The 21,413-nt window shown below is 41.6% G+C and overlaps 1 protein-coding gene across 2 annotated transcripts in view; it reads right to left on the minus strand.

Annotated features, from left to right (window-relative positions):
- Positions 1 to 12,537: 12,537 nt before the first annotated feature.
- Positions 12,538 to 21,413, minus strand: part of SUGT1 (SGT1 assembly cochaperone of MIS12 kinetochore complex) — a 30,477-nt gene continuing 21,601 nt past the window's right edge. For both annotated transcript variants that reach the window (XM_087938055.1, XM_026705334.2), the window contains 5 exons: positions 19,488 to 19,584; positions 18,844 to 18,951; positions 16,596 to 16,683; positions 14,592 to 14,779; positions 12,538 to 13,059 (listed from right to left, as the gene is read on the minus strand). In XM_087938055.1, the coding sequence (XP_087794181.1) occupies positions 12,958 to 13,059; positions 14,592 to 14,779; positions 16,596 to 16,683; positions 18,844 to 18,951; positions 19,488 to 19,584 (583 nt within the window). In that variant the 3' untranslated portion in view covers positions 12,538 to 12,957. The remainder of the gene's footprint in view (positions 13,060 to 14,591; positions 14,780 to 16,595; positions 16,684 to 18,843; positions 18,952 to 19,487; positions 19,585 to 21,413) is intronic.

The raw sequence follows: 21,413 nt of genomic DNA on the forward strand, positions 1-21,413 counted from the left end.
GAAGAGAAGAGAGGACTGGATTCGTATTTTTTTAAATTCTGTGAATAAAGAAGGAATAGGAGTGACATGAGAGCAGTATTCTGCTATTTGGGGAGGGGGGTGTCAACCTATTTCCCCAAAGCCCCTGAAGGCAGGACAAGAAACAATGGATGGAAACTCATCAAGGAGAGAAGCAACTTGGAATGAAGGAGAAACTTCTTAACAGTGAGGACAATTAACCAGTGGAACAGCTGGCCACCAGAGGTTGTGGGAGCTCCATGACTGAAGGTTTTCAAGAAGAGATTAGATAGGCATTTTCCTGGAATGGTATAGGGTCTTCTGCTTGAGCAGGGGGCTGGACTAGAAGACCTCCAAGGTCTCTTCCAGCTCCATTCCATTCCATTCTATTCTATTCTATTCTGCCTTAGCCTACCCTACCCTACTCTACTCTATTCCATTCCATTCCACTCCACTCCACTCCGATTCTATTCTATTGTGTTCTGTTCTGTTCTGTTGTGTTCTGTTCTGTTCTGTTCTGTTCTGCCCTGCCCTGCCCTACCCTACCCTACCCTACCCTACTCTACTCTATTCCATTCCATTCCACTCTACTCCTACTCTCCACTCCTATTCCATTCCATTCCATTCCATTCTATTCTATTCTATTCTATTCTTTAATTCCTATTCTACCCTACCCTACTCTACTCCACTACCCTCCACTCCACTCCACTCCACTCTACTTCTATTCTGTTCTACTCTACTCTACCCTACCGTACCCTACTCTTTTCTATTCTATTCTACTCTACTCTACTCTACTCTACTCTACTCTACTCTACTCTACTTTATTCTATCTTCAATCTAGTTTTACCCAATGAGCTACTTCGATTTTGCATTTTGTGGGGAAATGTTCTTCTTTCTCTTCTTAACTCTACTCCTTGGATGGCACTCTCCTTTTTTCTTAGGATGTTGCACAAAAGGGGATTGAACCCACAGGCACTCTCAACTGGCAATGCCAAGAAACCAGGTTATTATGGTCAGTCTAGGGCATCCCATTTTTTTTTTCACCCAGGGAGGAAAGACGTCGAAAAGGAAGAACAACAACAAAAACAGAGCAAACGAGAGTTTTGAGGCGTGCACACCAGAAGAGCAAAGAACTGGAACAAAGCCTGGAAAACAAGAAAGAACTGGTCTTGTTAAAACAAACAAACAAACACCTGCATTGCAGACAATCCCAAAATTAAAAAAAGTAAATAAAGATGGCGGGAGTCCCATTAAATGATTTCTTTAAATTATACGGGGTAAACATCAGTTAGAAACGCTTTGAAATTCCACCCTCCTGGTCCAAAGTGTCAGCTTGCAATTAAGAGCTTCGAGATTTCCCCGCTAATACGAAGGCTCTGATTAAAAGTCTTGTTCAGTAGAAGCAATTATATTGACCAAAAGGCTTGATGTAGGCGTTGAGAAAAAGCTGTCCTTTTGAAGTGCACCCTGAAGGTTTTTCATTGTCATCTTCAAAGCAATGTAGGGAAATAACCGGAATTGAACTAGAAACTTTAAAGAAGCCAACTATTATTTTGGCACAATGGATTGTTTTTCTCTATGGCAGCAGGAACAGAGGGGGGTCAATATCACCAGCGTGGTATATATGGATCCTGCAGCAAAATTGTGAACGTCCTCTAATAAAGTGAGAGGGTTTTTTTTTTCTTTCCATTTTCAGATCGCCTTTTGCTATCTCCCTAGATCAATTTTATCTGTCCAAGTTGTTTGCAGATTGTAACGGTATCGATTTTGTTTCTGGCTGTCTTTTTTAGCTAAGGAGATTTGGGGTTTTTTCTAAAAAAAAATAAGTTGTACATTTTAAACCTCTTCCCTTGTTTTGTGTGCTCTGTGTTGAGAAGGGAGGAATGTATGAAGCCCTTTTAAAATAAAAATAATGGGAAAGGAAGGAAGGAAGGAAGGAAGGAAGGAAGGAAGGAAGGAAGGAAGGAAGGAAACTCCCTTTGGATTTCAGCAAATGCTAATTTAACTGGAACGTGTTAATTTATTACTTGTTATTGTGAAGTATCCATATGACATATATCCTGAATTTTGATTTGGGGGTTTGTGTACTGGGGGACTGTTTTGTTATGTTTTCTACCTTTATTTGATTAAACAGAACTGGAGGAGAGAAAAAAATAAACAACAGAAAAATAAGAAGAGTTAGAAAGCAAAAGAAACAAGAATTTGCATGCGGGGGATTCTCACCAACATATATAAAGCTATCGAATTTAGAATTAGAATTCTTTTATTGGCCAAGTGTGATTGGACACCCCAGGAATTTGTACACTTTCATCTCAATAAAAGTGGATCACGTTTCATTATAATCCTCTGTCATTTTTTGGTCGACCAACTTCACACATGATGGTAACGTAATTCACTTCCTCTTCTGCAATGTATTCATTTATTTACTCAGTGTGTACACCCCTGGAATACCCCAGGATTCCTGGAGATTAGCCATGGATGTCCAAGTAAAAACTTGTACATTAAATAAACAATAAAATAATTCCTTTCTCACAACTAGTCCCTAGGGCAGTGGTGGCTAACCTTTTCGGGCTCCTGTGCCAAAAATTGTGCGCGCACTTGCATGCTCGCACTTGTGCACCAGCACCCAGAAGGCAATGCACACACACCCCACATCCCCTACACATGCACGCGTAATCCCCACCCGCCCACCCCCGCTTCCCCCTTACCTGCACTGCTCCTCACAGCTGATTTTCGGCCAGTTTGAGGCTTTTTTTGGCCTCCCGAAGTCTTGAGGAAGGCTTCTGCAGGCTTCTATAAGCTTTGCAGGCTGAAAACTAGCCCCGTTTCATCACTTCTGGTATTTTCGGAAAAACAGGAAGTGGCGAAACAGGCCTAGTTTTTGGCCTGAAATGCCTGCAGAAGCCTTCCTCGAGCCTTTGGGAGGCCAAAAAATGCCTCAAACCAGCTGAAAATCAGCTGTGAGGCATGTACATACCCAGTGAGGTAGGTTTGCTTGTGTGCCAGCACAAATGGCTCTGAGTGCCACCTGTGGCACGCATGCCATAGGTTTGCCATCATGGCCTTAGGGTTTCTAACCCCAACACTCGACACTCAGAGCTTTAGTGCAGGCAGTCCTCAACTTACAACTGCAATTGGGCCCGAAATGTCCACTGTTAAACAAGACAGTCACTCAGCCGGTTCTCCTCCATTTTACAAACTCTCTTACCACCATCACTAAAGGAATCCAGACAATTATTAAATCCATCACACTGTGACTTCCCCACTGATTTTTTTTTGCTTGTCGCAAGAGGGGAAAATCGTGTGGCACTCCAACCATCATAAATATGAGTCAGTGGCCAAGGGTTTGAATTTTGATTCACCTGAGCGTGGGGATGCTCACTTTTTGGGGGGGAGTGTTGCAACTTCGAACAGTTACTAAATAAGCTGTTGTAAGCCAAGGAGTACTGTGTTTCCCCGAAAATAAGACCCTGTCATATAATTTTTGCCCCCCAAAAAAGGCACCAGGTCTTATTTTGGGGAGATGTTATCCACTAACTAACCTCACTTGTGCGCATCACCCCCAGCCTCCTTTTCGCTGTCAGAGGCCTTCAGGAATTTCTTCTTCTGCGGCCGGCAAGGCTTTCCTGAAGGCCTCTGCAGCCTCAGGATCGATCCAGAGCTTTGTTATCAGCTCCAGAGGTCTTCAGGAAAGCCTCTCCAGCCTTGCCGGTGGCAGAAGAAATGGGCCGGCAAGGCAAGTGTCGGGATGTGCAAGGCCTGGCTACAACTATCCATGTTCTGACCAAGGCTTCCCGAGACTGTAATTAAGCACACGCTTAGTTAAAACAACTGTTTTATTTCAATGCTGGGAATTATTTTCATTCCCAGCCTGTAATGAGTCCCAAACAGTCTCTCAAGATAAGCACCCACCTTTCTGTCCTTTGAATTGCCGCCAACAAGTAAAGTGACAAATGAATTATAAAAAAACCAACTGAAGTACTAAGTCCACATGGAGCTTCATGGATTAATCCCAGCAGAAAGAAAAACTTTGCTTCCTGCAAAGGTTTCATCACCTTTGCCTGTCCTTTATACCTTATGGGAGGGGCAATCGCCTCCAAGCCTTACTCCCGAGTCACCCCTTTTGTCTCAGCTTCTCTCGCCTTCCAGCAGCTCTGCGCACATGTGCACTGGGAACAGGCTCCCCTTACTCCTCTGCCTTGCTGCTACCAGACTCCAGAGACTCCGAAGGCAGCAACTCCACTCCCAGGTGGTCCTGGCCCCATCTCTGCATCAGATGCAGGACCCTCGTCTGAGTCCTCTCCAGACTCCTGAACTCATCCCCGTTCTTCCGCACTGTCCGATTCTGCTGCTGTCTTCACAGGCTGCCGGCGAACCACAACAACCCGAAGGTAAGTAGTAGTGCAGCTCCACCCCCCCTCCCCATTCCCCCCCCAGCTTAATTTTTACCCGTCTACTCTGGAGTGAGTGGGATCTTAATTAGGGTTTATTTTGGGGGATAGGGCTTATACTGGGCACATGTGTAAAAAAAAAATCAAGCTAGGTTTTATTTTCAGGGTAGGTCGTATTTTCCGGGGAACACTGTAGCTGTGTGGCACGTTGGAAGTATGCTGGGTTGCAGGAAGCCCAGAGCCATGTGAAGACAGTTGCATTACTCATCGCGTGCATTTCAGCCTTTAAGCGGCGGTAATAAATCTGTGCACCTGGATTTCTTTTCCTGCAAAATTGTGTTGTTGGTTTTTTTTTTGCAGAGCAAAATGGTGCCTGCTAAAGCCCAAAATGGGGGAAAAAAAAAAAAAAAACAAGCTCCTTTCAATCTGTTTCGGAATCTCCTGGCCATGGTTGGTCTTCTGAGGCCTTTTTTCCTTGCTCATTTTATTATCTACTTACTGGAGTCTCCATGGACTTGAAAGAAAAAAAAAAGCCTGTGTTTGTTCAGCTGAAACTTTCTTTTAATGGAATCTCCTTTGCTTGGCCCATTAATTCCAGCAGGGTGAGGCTAAATAAATTCAGTCAATAGTCTTCAGCCGCCTTTGCAATCCTGTGCTGCCACAAACACCAGATCCTGAGATCGGGTCGCGGACAAGGGAAGCTTGAGCTGTTGCATCCGCAGGGCAGGCGCCGAAGAAAGTCGCGAGATAATGCGGTTGTTTTAATTTTCCCGGTTCTGAATTTCGCTGTTCGTCTATACTGAGCATAGACAACAGGGATCATTATGGGGCAATTCAATACTTTGTTCTGCATATTTCCTTCCTTCCCTTTTATTCCTTCCTCCACTTCCTTCCCTCCCTACCTCCTTCCCTCCCCATCTCTCTCCTTCCTTTCCTCCGTCCCTTCTATTCCTTTCCTCCCTTTCCTTTCTCTCCCTCTCCTTCCTTCCCTCTCCCTCTTCCTTCCCTCCCTCCCTCTCCTTTCTTCCCCCCTTCCTTCCCTCTCTCCTCCCTCTCCTTCCTTCTGTACTTCCTTTCTTCCCTCCTTTCCTTCCTTCCTTCCTTTCCTTCCCTCTCTCCCATTTACTCCTTCCTTCCCTCCTTCTCTCCCTTCCCTGTCCCTGTCCGTTTCCTTCCTTCTTCTTCCCTTCCAACTTCCCATCCCTTTCTTCTCCTCCCTTTCTTTCCTTCCCTCTCTCTTTCTTCCATCCCCCCTCTCCTTCCTTCCCTTTCCTCTTCTCCCTTGTTTTCTTCTTTCCCTCCCTTCTTCCTTCCCACTCTCTTCTCCCTCTTTCTTTCCATACTTCCTTTCCTTCCCAGTCTCACCTCCCTCTCTTTCCTTCTGTGCGTCCTTTCCTTTCTTCCTTCCCTCCTTTTTTCCTTCCTTATTTCCCTCCCTCCCTCTTTCTTCCCCTCCTTTCCTTCTTTTCCTCCTCTCCCTCCTTCTTTTCCTTCCTCCCCTCCCTTCCTTCTTCCTTCCCACTCTCTCCTCCCTCTCTTTCCTTCCTTCCTTCCCTCCCTGACCATGGCTGGCTTGGAAATTCTGGGAATTGAAGTCAACCCATCTTAAAACTGCCACAGTTGAGAAGTACTAAATCTTCCTGCATTGTGGCATTTTTCTTTTCAATCATGAAAGAGACCAAAAGCCAGACATCTTGTTGACAGACATTCCAGGCTGTGCTGGTCTGTTGTGCCAAGGCCTTGCCATTTTGAGGGATGTCGGTCGGTTGCCGGCATATCTTGCCTTGGTGGATTGCTTGTATCCTGGGTGTTGTGTGGAACAGAACGAAAAGGAAACCATCCTGGATTGCAGACTAGATGTGCAAGTATATCCCTGAGCCCGAACCAGCACATTACAACCATGAGTTTATGCGGAGGTGAAAGCAATTTCAAAAACAACAGAAAATACCATCACCTGCTGCAGACATAAATAAAACAGAACCCTGGCTTTAATATTTTATGCACTACATAAATGAAAAGCTGTAACTTAGAAAACGCCTCTAAACACCATAAAGAAGGGCAATTTTGTAAAAAGAAAATCAATTTATGTCTCAAAATTAGGATAGGGTAGGACAGAATAGAATAGGGCAGAGCACAGCTAGACTAGGTTGGGTAGGAATGGAATGTAGAACAGAGTAGAGTAGAGTAGAGTAGCATAGGGTAGGGTAGAGTAGAGTAGAATAGAGTAGAGTAGGGTAGGGTAGGGTAGAGTAGAGTAGGGTAGAGTAGGGTAGGGTAGGGTAGGGTAGGATAGGGTAGAGTAGAGTAGAGTAGAGTAGAGTATCATAGGGTAGAGTAGAGTAGAGTAGAGAAAAGTAGAGTAGGGTAGGGTAGGGTAGGGTAGGGTAGGGTAGGGTAGAGTAGAGTAGAATAGGAATTAAAGAATAGAATAGAATAGAATAGAATAGAATAGAATAGAATAGAATAGAATAGAATAGAATAGAATAGAACAGAACAACTTCCAGTGTTGGAGCATTCACAAGTTCTGGAGGCAAGTTGTTCCACTGGCTAATTGTTCTCACTGTTAGGAAATTTCTCCTTACTTCCAGGTTGCTTCTCTCCTTGATGAGTTTCTATCCATTGCTTCTTCTTCTCCTGCCTTCAGGTGCTTTGGAGAATAGCTCGGCTCCCTCTTCTTTGGGGCGTAGAACACTGCTATCATGTCTTTCTTTTCACCACACTAGACAAACCCAGTTCCTGTAACTGTTCTTCGTGCGTTTTAGCCTCCAATCCCCTAATCATCCCGTTCGCTCTTCTCTGCACTCTTTCTAGAGTCTCAACATCCTTTTTACATCATGGCAACCGAAACTGGATGCAAATATTCCAAGTGTGACCTTACCAAGGCACCATAAAGCGGCATTAACACTTCACATGATCTCGATTCTGTCCCTCTGGCTGGCTCAAGCATTGCTTCTAAGCAATATACATTTCCCGACGGACAAATTCCTTGTTAAGTGAAATTCAGCCTGTTACACACCCTTAGCTGAACAAAATAAGCGTGAACATTTGCTCCTGTTAAGATTGCTAGTTCCCCGAGACTATTTTTTTTTTCCCCACAAGGTTGAGAGGGATGAATTAAAACCTAAGATAAAATTCCCCCCTGGTCTTATTCGTATAAGATTGGATCATTACAAAACTGGAAAGAACTAATTTCTCTACTCCTTTTCTTCCTGAACTGCTGCCAGAAATGAAAGGAAGGAAGAAAAGCACTGAAAATTAAAAATGGGGCTATGGGATCAACAAAAACCATTAAAATCTCTCTTTAGGGAAGCCATTGCTGCCACCAACATCTTGATTTTGCTGTTTTCTATGACATTAAAAAAATAATAATGGAGGATTTAGCATAACGGTTGATAGCCGGAGTTGCATCTTAGCAAAGTTTTTTTTTTTTTACGGTTGTGAAATAGCCTCCAACACAGAGTGGGCTTTAGTTCTGCTTTTATTTCTACATTTAATTTCTTTTCTTTTGTCAAAAGAAAATGGGAGTTTTTCACTGGCATATTTTGATTTAGTGTTCAGCTCCCTCTACTGCAACAGAGAAAATACAGCGGTTATTTTATTACAAGGGCAAGTAGAAGGCACCGGAGAAGGGAATTTTGAATGAAGTTTTCCTGTTTCTTATAGTAGGACCAAACCTTACAATACTGGCTTTGCTACTTGAAAGAAAGAAAGAAAAACCAGCCTGATTTAAATGATTTAAAAAGAAAAAAAAAACCAAGTGAAAAAGCTTAATTCTACGTAGGATGAATTCATGCATTGTCTCTTAAATCCTTGCGCAGACAAAAAAAAAATGCAAGTTTTGAAATTTTAGCACCATTCATTCTATATCTTCATGGTCTACTGGTCCAAGACAAAATTCTAGTGTTTAATTTTGAAAAAAAAAAAAATGTTAAAAACAAGTACAGGTAATCCTTGATTTAAAACAGTTCATTTAATGACTGTTTGATGTTAGAATGTTATTGAAAAAAGCGACTTATGATCATTTTTCACACTTATGACCCTTGCTGCCTCCTCGTGGTCACGAGATCAAAATTCAGAGGCTTGGCAACTGGCATGTACTTATGACAGTTGCAGTGTTACTACCTTCTCACGATCAAAGTCAAGGGGGGAACCAGATTCACGTAACAACTATGTTAGTTAGTAGCTTGGCAACCATGGTGATTCACTTAACAATTATGGCGAGAAAAGTTGTAAAATGGGGCAGAATCCACTTAACCGTCTCGCTTCTCGACATAAATTTGGGACTCAATTGTGTTCGTTGAGACGACCTGTATGCGATTTTTGCAAGCTGGCTTGCAGTCTTTAGGTGTGCTGTAGAAACAGTTACTAGCTAACAGTTACTCCCAGTAAAATTCTACATTCTCTCACTGTGTTTTCTACATTAAAATTCTGCAATTCTATTGCTATCAACCTGCCGTCCATGGAGTACCTGCATACTGCACGAGTCACAAAGAGGGCTGTGAAAATATCTACAGACCCCTCATATCCCAGACATAAATTGTTTCAACTCCTTCCCTCAAAATGACGCTATAGAGCCCTGCACACCAGAACAACTAGACACAAGGACGGTTTTTTCCTGAACGCCATCACCCTGCCAAACATATGATTCCCTCAACACTGTCCAACTATTTACTAAGACCGTATTACCATTATTCTTCTCATCTTTCCTATTATCTATCTCCTTTTCTACTCATGTCTACAACTTCGTTGCTTGTATCTTTGATTTATACCGTACGATTTAGTTGATTCTATCACTGTGTTGTATCTTATCATTTATGATGTATTTTTATGACCGGTCATGATTTATCACGTAGCGTTAATGTACACTGAGATCTAATACACCAAAGACAAATTCCTTGTGTCCAATCACACTTGGCTAATAAAGATTCTATTCTATTCTACTCTATTCAATGTTCTATTTTATTGATTTCTATTCTATTCTCTTCTTCATTCCAATATTCTATTCTATTTTTTATTCTACTCTATCATTTTCTATTCTATTTTGTTTTCTGTTCTAGTCTAGAGTATATTTTCTTTTCTTTACTATTCTATTTTATTCTAAAATTCCACATAGAGGATGTCCCCAAGATGTTTTTCCAAGACAACTGGATTGTAGATGGATGGATGGATGGCTAGATTAGATAGATAGATAGATAGATAGATAGATAGATAGATAGATAGATAGATAGATAGATAGATAGATAGATAGATAGACATAGAGAGAGAGAGAGAGAGAGAGAGAGAGAGAGAGAGAGAGAGAGAGAGAGAGAGATAGATAGATAGATAGATAGATAGATAGATAGATAGATAGATAGATAGATAGACAGACAGACAGACAGACAGACAGAGAGAGTGAGAGAGTGAGAGAGAAAAAGAGAAAGATCTGGGAGGTTTTATGTTAAATTTATTTGGCACTTGGACCATTTTGTTTTCTTTTTCTGTTACTGCTGGATGTAGGTTTTTGTGTTTTTGGTCTCTTTTGTATTTTACCCTTTTATGATAAAACAAAATAAATACACTTAAATAGAAGACCTGCATCTCACTGAATTCCTAATTGGGCCTCTCCGCTGCCTGTTTCCATTCAGAGGGAAATTTTTAAAAAGAAATCATTTAAAAAAAAGATTCAGCCACTCTTTTGCCTCAAAGAGGCCTCAAAAACCCCATTAAATCTTTGCCTGGTTATCAGAATGGCGTACGTGGTACCATTAATAAAAGCGCAAAAGGATCTCTTTAATAGGCATTTCACATCGGAACAAATCTACAAAGTTTTCCAATGACAAAAAAATAGATCAAGCAGCCGTTGGGGTGGAGAGAATTACTCCATCTTGGCTGAAGGCTCGGGACTCCTCCAGATTTCTCTCCTGAGCTCTGTGAAATGAGCATTAAATGACAAGGGAGGTTTTTTTTGTTTTTTGTTTTAAAAAGAGGATTCGGTGAGGTGTTACAAAAATGATAATCTGTGTCACTGCAAGAATTTCACGGTTCAGCGGGGTTGGGACTCTCTCTCTCTCTACAAATAAAGGTAATTTGCTAATTACACAGGAAATTCTGATTATTATTATTCAGGCTGGTTAGAATGGTTTAATGTTTCACTGAGGGAAGTCAGGAGAGGTAAAAAAATACCAAGATTCCCTTAAATTCTACGGGTGTGGCGTAATTCAAGCAACACGGAAGTAGTTTAGTTTAGTTTATTGTCATGGCACATCGTACAATGAAAATTAAATACCATATGCAGTGGAATTCAACAGAGCTGCTGCCCTGGGATAGCTGTTTTTCAGCCTATTCGTCCTTGTTTTTAATATCCTGTACCGTCGGCCAGATGGTAACAGTGCAAAAAAAGGCTGCCCAGGATGAGATGGATCTTTGAAGATGTTTTGAACTTTCTTAAGGCAGCGGGAGCTATAAAGCTCTTCCAAAGAGGGGAGAGGGCAATCCATGATCCTCTGGGCAATGAAGTTAACCCTCTGGAGTGCTGTCCTATCTGCCCCTGTGCAATTGGCAAACCCTACACAGGTGTGTAGTAACTTAAGATACTCTCTATGGTGCAGCGGTAGAAGGTCACCAGCAGTTTTTCATCCAGTTGTTGTTTCCTGAGAAGCCTCAGGTAGCATAATCTCTGCTGGGCCCTTTTGACCAGGGCTGCAATGTGGGCATTCCAGGTCAGGTCCTCTTTTATGATGGTAACACCCAGAAACTTAAAACTGGCCCCTTGCTCCGCTCGGTCTCCATTGATAAGGACTGGAGGTCTGATCGGTTCCTTCGATAGTCCACTATAAGCTCCTCGGTCTTGTTGGTGTTGAGGACCAAGTTATTGTCTCCACAGCACGAAAGCAACCGTTGGTCCACTTCGTCTCGGTAGGCAGTCTCATCCACCCCGGAGAGAAATCCCACCACTGTTGTATCATCTGCAAATTTAGTAGTAGTATTACCGGAGCGAGTGGGAATGCGGTCATACAGATGGTCCTCATTCAATGACTGCTTGTTCAGCGCTGAACAAGTGGTTGTTACAACTGGATCTCAAGTTTGTGGTCAGTGAAAAATGTTGCTTGATTTGTTGTGATTGCGCCCTGGGCATTTGTCACCTTGCCGACAATTACAAAATCACACAGCATCCTGCCTTTCTGACATGGTTTGGGGCATCCCGTTAAGTTTCCCACAAGCGAAGTTAATGGCAGGAATCTGGAGGTCGCGGTGAAGTCCTCACTTAATGTGGTTTTTCAACGTGTAACTACACGTGTCAGAAGCACCGAGACACTTCCGGGTTGAAAGGATCACCTAGGGAACATCATCGTTGTCCTGGGGATGCCCAGGTGGGCACTCCTTTTATGTCCCCGGCGGGACCTTGAGCCATGGACGGGAGGTCAACCGCACCCGCACAGCAGCTAACCTCATGCCCAGTGCTCTAACCACTGTGCATTTAGCCGCATGGCTTAATGACCAAGAGTGCCCAGTGCTAATTACTGTCAGTAAATGAGTAGTACTACACCTTGGGCGCAGTGATGGTATTCAATTATTTTGCCTGCTGGTCCTGTGGGTGTGGCTTGGTGGAGGGAGGGTCATGTGACTGGGCGTGTCCAACTTGACATCACTTACGCCCACTCAGTCACATGAACCCCTCAAGGACTGGCACGTCCCTGGGGCCTGGCGCCCAATCCAAAGTGAACGGGGAGCGGGTGGCATGATTACCTTTGGTGAGCTGAGCTGACCGGCATCGGCAAGGCGGTTAGGTGGGCCAAATGGTGAAGGCAACATATATAGGACGGGGCGAGCAAGTGACAACTGGGCAGGGGGCGTGGCCAGCCAGAAGTCGCTACTGGTTCGGCAACCCAGGCCGAATCATTACCAGTTCTCCAGAACCAGTGTGAACCAGCTGAACACCACCACTGCTTGGGTGATATGTGTACACTTTAACCAACTTCTTTTGTCTATTGCCCTGATTTTACTGCATCGAATTATTACAAGGCACTCTATTTTTATTATTAATAAAAAAGTGTAGCATGAATTTTAATTTTGCCATGCAGAAGCATTCCTTATGGGCTACACAGCAATTGTTAAACCTCCCAATGACAACCTGCACTTGGCAACTGCTCGACAAACAAAAAGAGCCCGGTTTCTTTAAGTAAAAGCTTATCTATTTACAATTTTATTTGGAAGCAAAGTTAAGCCAAACAATCTTAAAGACTACAGCCAAACTGTGTGTTCACCCCAATATCGCTAGAGCAAAATAAATTATTTTAAAGGGATCGAGTGTTATTTAATAAGGCAATAACCCTACATAGTCCAATTAAACGCCTTCTTAATTCTCCAAATGCATCACCAAGCGAGCCAAGGACTGGGTTCGAATCCTTCAAAGATGCCTTCATTGGAAGAGCTCTTCATTCCTGATTACAGCTCTTAAATATCTTCACGAAGAGGTCTGGCTGCAGGAGGTCAAGATACAAAAAGAGGAACCATCTTCTCAAACCAGCATTCAGGGCTCCATCCTCAAGGCTTCTGGAACATTTTGTTACGCGAGTCATGATAAAGAAGATCAGTACTTCTTCCATTCCATGTCTTCTGGAGGATTGACTTCTACTTTTCTTTTACCTACGTCCGACCAATTTGTGCTCAACACCGTCCCGCCCGATTCCATCTGCAAAAGAATGAAATAATATATGAGCCTTCAGTGAATGAGGCTTTCCAAAAGTCTACCTCCAAATTGTTGGAAGGGCAAAGATATGTCAGGCACATTTTCTTTCACCTGTGGTGGTCTTGCAATGCTGCAAAAAAAGTATTGGAGACTGATTCAAACATGGATAGAACAAATGGTGGAAGAATGTATTCCATTTAAGCTGGGATTTTTTTTCTTCTATGAATACTACCAGAAGGATATAGGAAGGATTTAATTTATCTAATAGCACATGTGTTGACAGCAGTAGAATAATGTACGCACAATACTGGAAGAAGGAAAGCACACTGCCAGAAACAGAGATAAGGAAAATTATGGCCTGAGCAGAACTGGACAGGCTAGTTGCCTCCAACTATGTGATGACCCAAAGGGGCGTGGCACAAAAGCAACAAGGTCACAAAAGTAGGTAAAGTCCCTTTAATGCCTCCAACTTGGCCCCCAACGTCCAGTTATCATCGGCTGGAGAGAAAACTCTCCCCAGAACAGTTTTTAAAGGGAAGAAATTCAGTTCGACCGCAAAGTACACATAGATGATAAATAAAAATCAACATAAACCACGCCGTGGCAATTAACAACAGGGCAGGATAAGGGATTGAAGATGTCAAAAGATAAACACACACAGTTGGAAGGACGCCAGAACCCAGGTAAGACTTGACAAAGATAATTCACACTTTGCTTCCAGCAAGGTTCTGTGCACAAACACCCTTTTAATCCTGTTTTTCCAGTTGCAGCTAATGAAGGGAATCAAGGCCCTTTCCTCTCCCTTAAACCATGTTGCTCCCTTATCCATTCCTCCGTGTGTGCCCTAGGATGAAGAGGGGATGGCCCTGGGTCTTCCTCTGAATGCCCAGTTGGCCTGTGCCCTTCCCCAGTTTCCTCCAGAGCCACACTCCCACTCCCTGTCAGCTTCTCAACGCCCCCCACTAGGAATCAGATTCCAACAGGGGCATGACAGGCTAACCTTCAAATTGAAAAACAAGGGGGAATCGGAGTACTATGAAACATGGAATAAATCCTATCAGTGGTTGCATAGGAGGAGGCAAGGTCAGAACATAAGTAGCTATGATGATTAGAATAATTAGTAAACAATGTATCAAACAAGAGGATTATAAATGGTGAAGTAACATTTATATATGTATAACAACTGTAATGTCAGAACGGATGAATCGTGTTATATTATCATTAATTGAAAAAAAATAGAAAAAAAATGAATGAAAAAGTCAGATTTTATAACACCAGCAATCTATTTCTGAAGACATGAAGAAGGCACTTAGGACAATACACCAATAATTCACACCACGATAGTCAGTTCATAAAATAAGCAAAATAATAAAAAAAAAACCCTAAAAAATAAAATGAAGTCTGTCTTTTTTTAACCGAAAGACTCCCTTGCCATAGGTTATTTCTTTGTCAAATGCTAAAATCGGTTTATGTTTGCAATATGGCGATCCCAAATCAAAATATACAGGGACAATAGAAAACAAAAAATATCTTACAAAGGATTTGTTCATGGCACGTTTCACTTCATCTGTGCCATCGGAATAGATTTGCTGAAAAAGTTTGTTCAAAGCCGCGTCGCCCTCCAATTTTTCATTCTTCTCTTCTTCCTTGATTTCGCCCACTAATTTATCCCAGTTCTTCGTGTAGTGGGAAGAAGAAGGATAGTCATGTGTGGGTTTTGAAGCTGTAAAAACAAAATGAAATCGGGTAATATCAACCCCATGGTCTCAACCTCTATGGATAAAGTACTGTATCCGGTATTAATCCACTGAGATTATTTCTCTTTAGCAACAATTAATTTAGCAGCTAAATGGAAAAAAAAATGGATCAAGTTTTTTTTTTTTTTTTTGCAAATTTAAGCTCCAACACGTGCCTTTTTTTCTATCACTCTATCTTGTATATATATCTTGCTCTGAAGCTATAAATTACCTGTTCTCATTTGTGATAGAACGGGGGCCTCCAAAATTGGCAATTTTAAGACTTGTGGACTTCAACTCCCAGAATTCTGGCTGGGGAATTCTGGGAGTTGAAGTCCGCTAGACTTAAAAGTTGACAAGTGTGGAGATCTCTGATAGAACTTCTTAAATTTTATTCTCCTGGAATTGTCCTAGGAGTCTGGGGAAAGCCTAACCTAAATATTTGTTCTGACCCAGTTCCCTAAACATGACAAACCCTCTGAAATTAACTCAAACATTCCTTTATTAGGAGACCCAGCAAAAAGTTTCTCTCCCAACGCAGGCTAAAAGTCTGTCCGGCTGGGAGATGATTAGTTGTTTGTCACATCTATTCATCTCTGCCCCCTGCCTTTTATCCCCCGAGCCAGGGTGGGGCTTTGCTAGCAGCGATGGCTCTTCCATCCCAAGGACCGGCTCATAGATTTCCACTGCTCTCCTCTCCTCTGCCATCTGGGCATCCAGGCACTGGGCCCAGCTGTTCCTCCTCTTCCTCATCAGCCACCTCCAAACTTGAGGGCTGTTGACTCTCCATCTGAGGGCTAGCGGATGGCTCAGGGACACACACTCTCACTCCCTCTCATGCTGACCCTGACTCCCATGCCTCCTCTTCCTGATTTGGCTGCTGGAGGGGCCGGTGGCCGACAGGCCACAACAATATTTGAACATAAAATGAATACTTTGGAATACTCCAACAGCTGATCTTCTTTTCTGAAGTTTCTTTCCCTCTAATCAGACTGCTTGGATAAACCAGGATTCAAGAAAGCCTTGCTCTTTTCGTAGTGTTCTCCGTTGTTTTTTTCTGTCACATATTATTATATGGAGCACAATAATCCAACTTTTAATGATGCCTCTGAGAACAGTTTTGGTCACCACACTATAAAAAAGATGTTGAGACTCTAGAAAAAGTGCAGAGAAGAGCAACCAGGATGATGAGGGGACTAAAACTTATGAAGAACACTTACAGGAACTGGGCCTGGTCTGGTGGAGAGAAGGACCAGGGAAGACAGGATAGCATCTTCCAATATTTGAGGGGCTGCCACAGAGAGGGAGGAGGGGGTCAAGCTATTCTCCAAAGCACCTGAAGGCCAGACAAGGAATAATGGATGAAAACTGAACAAGGAGAGATTTAACCTGGAAATAAGGAGAAACTTTCTGACAGTGAGAACAATCCACCAATGGAAGTTGTGGGAGCATCATCACTTGAGACTTCCCAAGAAGAATTGGACTCCCATCTGTCAGAAATGGTGCAGGGTCTCCTGCTTGGGTGGGGGGTTGGACTAGCTGACCTACAAGGTCCCTTCCAACTCTAATTATCTGTTATCTGTTAACTTATGACCAGCTTTGCTTAAAGAGAGAGGCAATTGTGACTTTGAGAATTGATCGACACCAAGGTTGGTTTTAATGAAGAATTATGAGCGACGCAAAACATAGGCTAGAAATTTAAACATAGATGGTTCCCTCAGATCGGACTGGAAATCTACCCAACCTCTCCTGATGCCACTTTTCAAACTAGGATTATTTGTCAGTCAACATGCCAACACAAACCTGGTGTGTCTTTTTTTAGATCAGACTTCTCTTGGCCTTCTAATTTGTCCCATCGTACAGCTTCTGGTTTCTTCATTTTTATCTCAATCTGTTGTAGAAGGAGAAGAAAGCATTTAATAGATTAACCCTTTTGAGAAAATTAGTGCTTGTGACAAATATGAAGGGAAAGCCACAACATTGGGGTGTTGTTTTTTTAAATGTAGTTTGACCAATTTTCTCTTTTAAGTTTAAAAAGAAAATAGGAGCAGAATAAGTGTAGCATTGTGAGTCCTATTCAGCCTTTCAGAAAATAGCCTGAATTAGACCATGACGCCATAAGTACAGGCAACTTTCAAGATAAACGCAGGATTTCTCCCATTGAGCATTTAAGCATTCTGATTTTTTTTAAAATACAGGAAAATGCTTGTAATTTGAATTTAGAGATAATATGTACAAAGTACCCTCAAATAATCCATCTAGACCTTGACAAGCAACTTGCAGGTTTCTATGTGGTCGAAACTCTGGATGGCGAGACAAGTGATATATAGAGAGAGGTATTCCTCGGCTTATGAAAATAATTGAGACCCAAATTTCTGTCATTAAGTGAGACGTTTAAATGAGTTTTGGCTGATTTTACTACCTTCACTACCGTTGTTACATGAATCACTGCAGTTGATAAAGTTAGTAACCTGGTTGTTGAATGAATCTGGCTTGCTCATTCTTGGATTATTTTTTGAGTTGCTGATCAGAAAGAGGAAATATGTCTTGGCGCAGATAACCGCCGAAAAAAGCAGCATCTGAACACTTTCTCAAGCTTTGAGAGCTCCCATTAAAATGAGAAGCCCATTTTCTAAACCAGGTTCCCCACCCCATGGAAGCAAACTGAGGTTTTCAGAAGCTATAATTAATCCATTACACTCTTTGCAATATCAAAAACAGCAAGTAAATTGTTCATTGTTTATTGTGACAGTGGACAAAACACTCGCATTTTTCATCTCCAATTATATCCTCTCGCAAGAAACAAGCAAATAAAAATATCTGTGCTCATTAAAAAGATTTAATATAATCTCAGTATCACTTGTGATATCCCAGTTGTGATATCATGATATGTCCGTTTTCTCACTTGTCTAAAGAGAAAGTCTGCGGATTTTACACCTTGGAAATTGTTTGTTTACAAAAACAACAACAATGCAGCAGATTCATTTTGACAAATGAAAGAACAGAGTTTTTTATTCTGTAAATATCTCTCCCAGTCTTCCTAAGAACTGTCGCTGGGGAAAAAAAATTGACAATATGAAAATCTGTCATTTTCTCAGGTTTGAAGTTAATTGTAGCACAAAAGTTTTTTTTTTTTTTAAAAAAAACACACTGCTCTTTAAACACAAAGAATTGTAGAATAAGGGATACGACCCAGTTATACAGGTACTCCTCGACTTACGACCTCCACTGAGCCCAAAATTGATGTCGCTAAGTAAGAAACTGGTTATGTGGCTTTTGCCCCCCCTTTTTACGAATTTTCCAGCCACGTTAACGCTACGTGAAATCAGATTTTCTGGCTGGTTGTTAAGTGAATGTAAATTACGTGACCATTACATGCAAAGTTCATCCGTGTGAAAAATGGCCGTAAGTCACTTTTTCCCCAGTGACGTCGTAACTTGGAACAGACACTAAACGAACCATTGTAAGTCAAGGATTACCTGTTGCTTCGGACAGGGTTCTATGTAGGTAGTCCTCAATTTACAATCATTTAATGCTGTTCAAAGTAAGGACAGCCTTCCAAAAAATCCTACTTATTAGGTTTTGTTGCAGTCAGCTGGATGTTCAGACTGGACCTGGCATTTTTCTCCATTTATCAAGTCATTTACATGTATTAATTGATTTTATTAGCCCTTGGGCCATATCAAAGTTACCAAGTCCTTCTCAAGGACCTGCTGGGATGGGCAGATGCCACTTCAACTACTGTGAGCCTCAGCTCTTCTGTGTCAGCAAAACAAAAGCTCTGGACTTCTATAATTGGAATTATTTCCAGGCTATTCAGACTTGGAAGGGTGGACTGCTAAAAAGCAAAGCTCAAAAGCTTGTTCCTTATTCCCCAAAATGCCCCAAATTTTCTTCGAAAATAACAAACGATGTTTTTGGTTGGATATACCCTTACCTGGCCAATAAAAGGATTTTTAAAACATTAGAAGAAGTGCCCCGTCCACTCTGGCAGGATAAAAATGTCAACGGGAGGTGGCAAAAATCATTTGTTCCTTTAAAAAAAAATTACCTTGGTTGAAAGAACTTTAAATAAACTTTGTTCTGGGACTATGGAATGAAGAAGATGAAGTTTTAGCTTGTAGTTCTCCTCGGAGGGAAGTTTCAATGATGCGTTTAGCTGTTGAGACAGACAACTTATCACAATCCAGCAATTAGTAAAGCACATTTCCTAATCTTCATTTTACCTGTTCATAAATAATGAATTTAAATAACCTTCCCTGGAAAAGATTATTGTATTCAGGCATAAGAATTTCAAAAGAAAGCGGGTAGGAAATCAATTGAAGACTTATATTCTTAGGCACCAGAAAGTCATTTCTGATCCAAAAGCTATTAGGTCAAGATTGTTAGGAAATGTTTACACACAATTAATTATTAAAGTGTAGCAACTGATCCAAAGTTACAAATTAAATAAGCTGAGAAACAATACAATTTCTTTTGCCAGTGTTATGTTTTCATTCTTTCAAGTTACGAAATAATGTAGCAATATGTGGAAATACACAATATCACTAATGAAAATTATGCTTTTTGCAATTAAATACTGGCAGAGAGCCACAGAATATCATAGCAACTTCTACAGCATCGTTTCCTCCTATCCTAGTCTGCAATAACAACTTTGGTTCAGTTCTGAAACTCAAAATTGGGGGCCTATATTACCTCTTTCTCCGAGAATGTTATGTTTACATCAACTTGCTTCACATTTTTGACCATGATGGTTACAATGACATGAGAATCGGTTTGGTACCAGTCATACCTTTAAGGAGGAGGAAAAAAAGAAAAGATTTATTACAAACATTAGATGCTGGTTTCACCCTCCCATTTTGACACCCAAGAAGCAAAAACTCTGACTCAGGTAAGCCCCTCTTAATAGCTCTCTGTGCTGCAAAGTTTTGGATTTGAATTTCCATATAAACTTTTCTTAAAAGTTACATTTATAGTCAACTTGTATTATCCCAACGGAACAGTTATTTTTCAAAGTGGAATGCAGAACACAATAGCTACAGCTTAACTAGCTGTAGTAAGCCTGGATTCACACAGTGCTATGATACAGCACAAATTTTCCATTTACTCCGCCAGACCTCAGAAAGGCGGAATGGGCCAGTATGCGCAGACCAAAGTTTAAAGACTAATTTTACTGCAAAGTGAAATCCCAGTTAGTTTTATGTCTGAATGTAGAAGAATCTTTGGAAATTGTCATGATAGCAGTGTTGCAACATGTGAGGAGGCTCAACACAAAGAAAAAGGGGTCAACTTATTTTCCAAAGCACCTGAAAACAGAACTAGAAGTTCTACAGAGGAATGATTGAGTCTGTCATCTCTATAACCCTCTGGTTTGGTTCTGCAACTCAACAGGACACGGACTTCAAAGAGTAATTAGGACTGCAGAAAAAAACAATTGCTACCAACCTGCCTTCCATGGAGGACCTGCATACTGCTGGAGTCAAAGAGGGCTGTGAAAATATCTACACACCCCTCACATCCTGGACATAAACTGTTTCAACTCCTTCCCTCAAAACGACGCTATAGAGCCCTGCACACCAGAACAACTAGACACAAGGACAGTTTTTCTCCCTAATGCCATCACTCTGCTAAACAAATAATTCCCTCAACACTGTCCAACTATTTACAAAGTCTGCACTACTATTACTATTAATCTTCTCATCGCTCCTTATCACCCATCCCCTCCCACTTGTGACTATATGACTGTAACTTTGTCGTTTATAGCCTTACGATTTATATTGACTGTTTCCTAGTATGATGTGATTGCTTATTGTACCCTATTACTATCACTAAGTGTTGTACCTGATGATTCTTGACTCTTGATAAATGTTATCTTTTCTTTTATGTATACTGAGAGTATTTGCACCAAGATGAATTCCTTGTGTGTCCAACTACACTTGGCCAATAAAGAAGTCAGTCAGTCAGTCAGTCAGTCAGTCAGTCAGTCAGTCAGTCAGTCAGTCAGTCAGTCAGTCTGTCTGTCTGTCTGTCTATCTATCTATCTATCTATCTATCTATCTATCTATCTATCTATCTATCTATCTATCTATCTATCTATCTATCTATCCATCCATCCATCCATCCATCCATCCATCCATCCATCCATCCATCCATCCATCTAGAAGCAATGGATGGAAACTAATCAAGGAGAGAATAGAACAGAATTCTTTTATTGGCCAAGCGTGATTGGACACTCAAGGAACTTGTCTTGGTGCAAATGCTCTCAGTGTCCATAAAAGAAAAGAGACATTCGGCAAGAGTCAAGAATCAGAAGGTACAACACTTAATGATAGTCATCGAATACAATAAGCAATCCAATCATACTTGGCAGAAGCAACCTAGAAATAAGGAGAAATTTTTCTGACAATTAAGAACAATCAAGCTGGCCTCCGAAAGTTGTCCTCCATCACTGGAAGTTTTCAAGAAGAGATTAGACAACCAGAGACTCCTGCTAGGGTTGAACTAGAACAACTCAAAGGTTCCTCCCCAGTCTGTTCTTTCTGTTCTGGGCAAGAAGGATTCCCCCCACCCCCCTCCAATAAGAAGTAAAGTTGCTGGAATACTTGGTACAAGCCTGGTACT

Source organism: Pseudonaja textilis, chromosome 8 (genome assembly GCF_049901715.1).
Source record: "Pseudonaja textilis isolate UNSWEBS1 chromosome 8, rPseTex1.2, whole genome shotgun sequence".
Classification (NCBI taxonomy): Eukaryota; Metazoa; Chordata; class Lepidosauria; order Squamata; family Elapidae; genus Pseudonaja; species Pseudonaja textilis.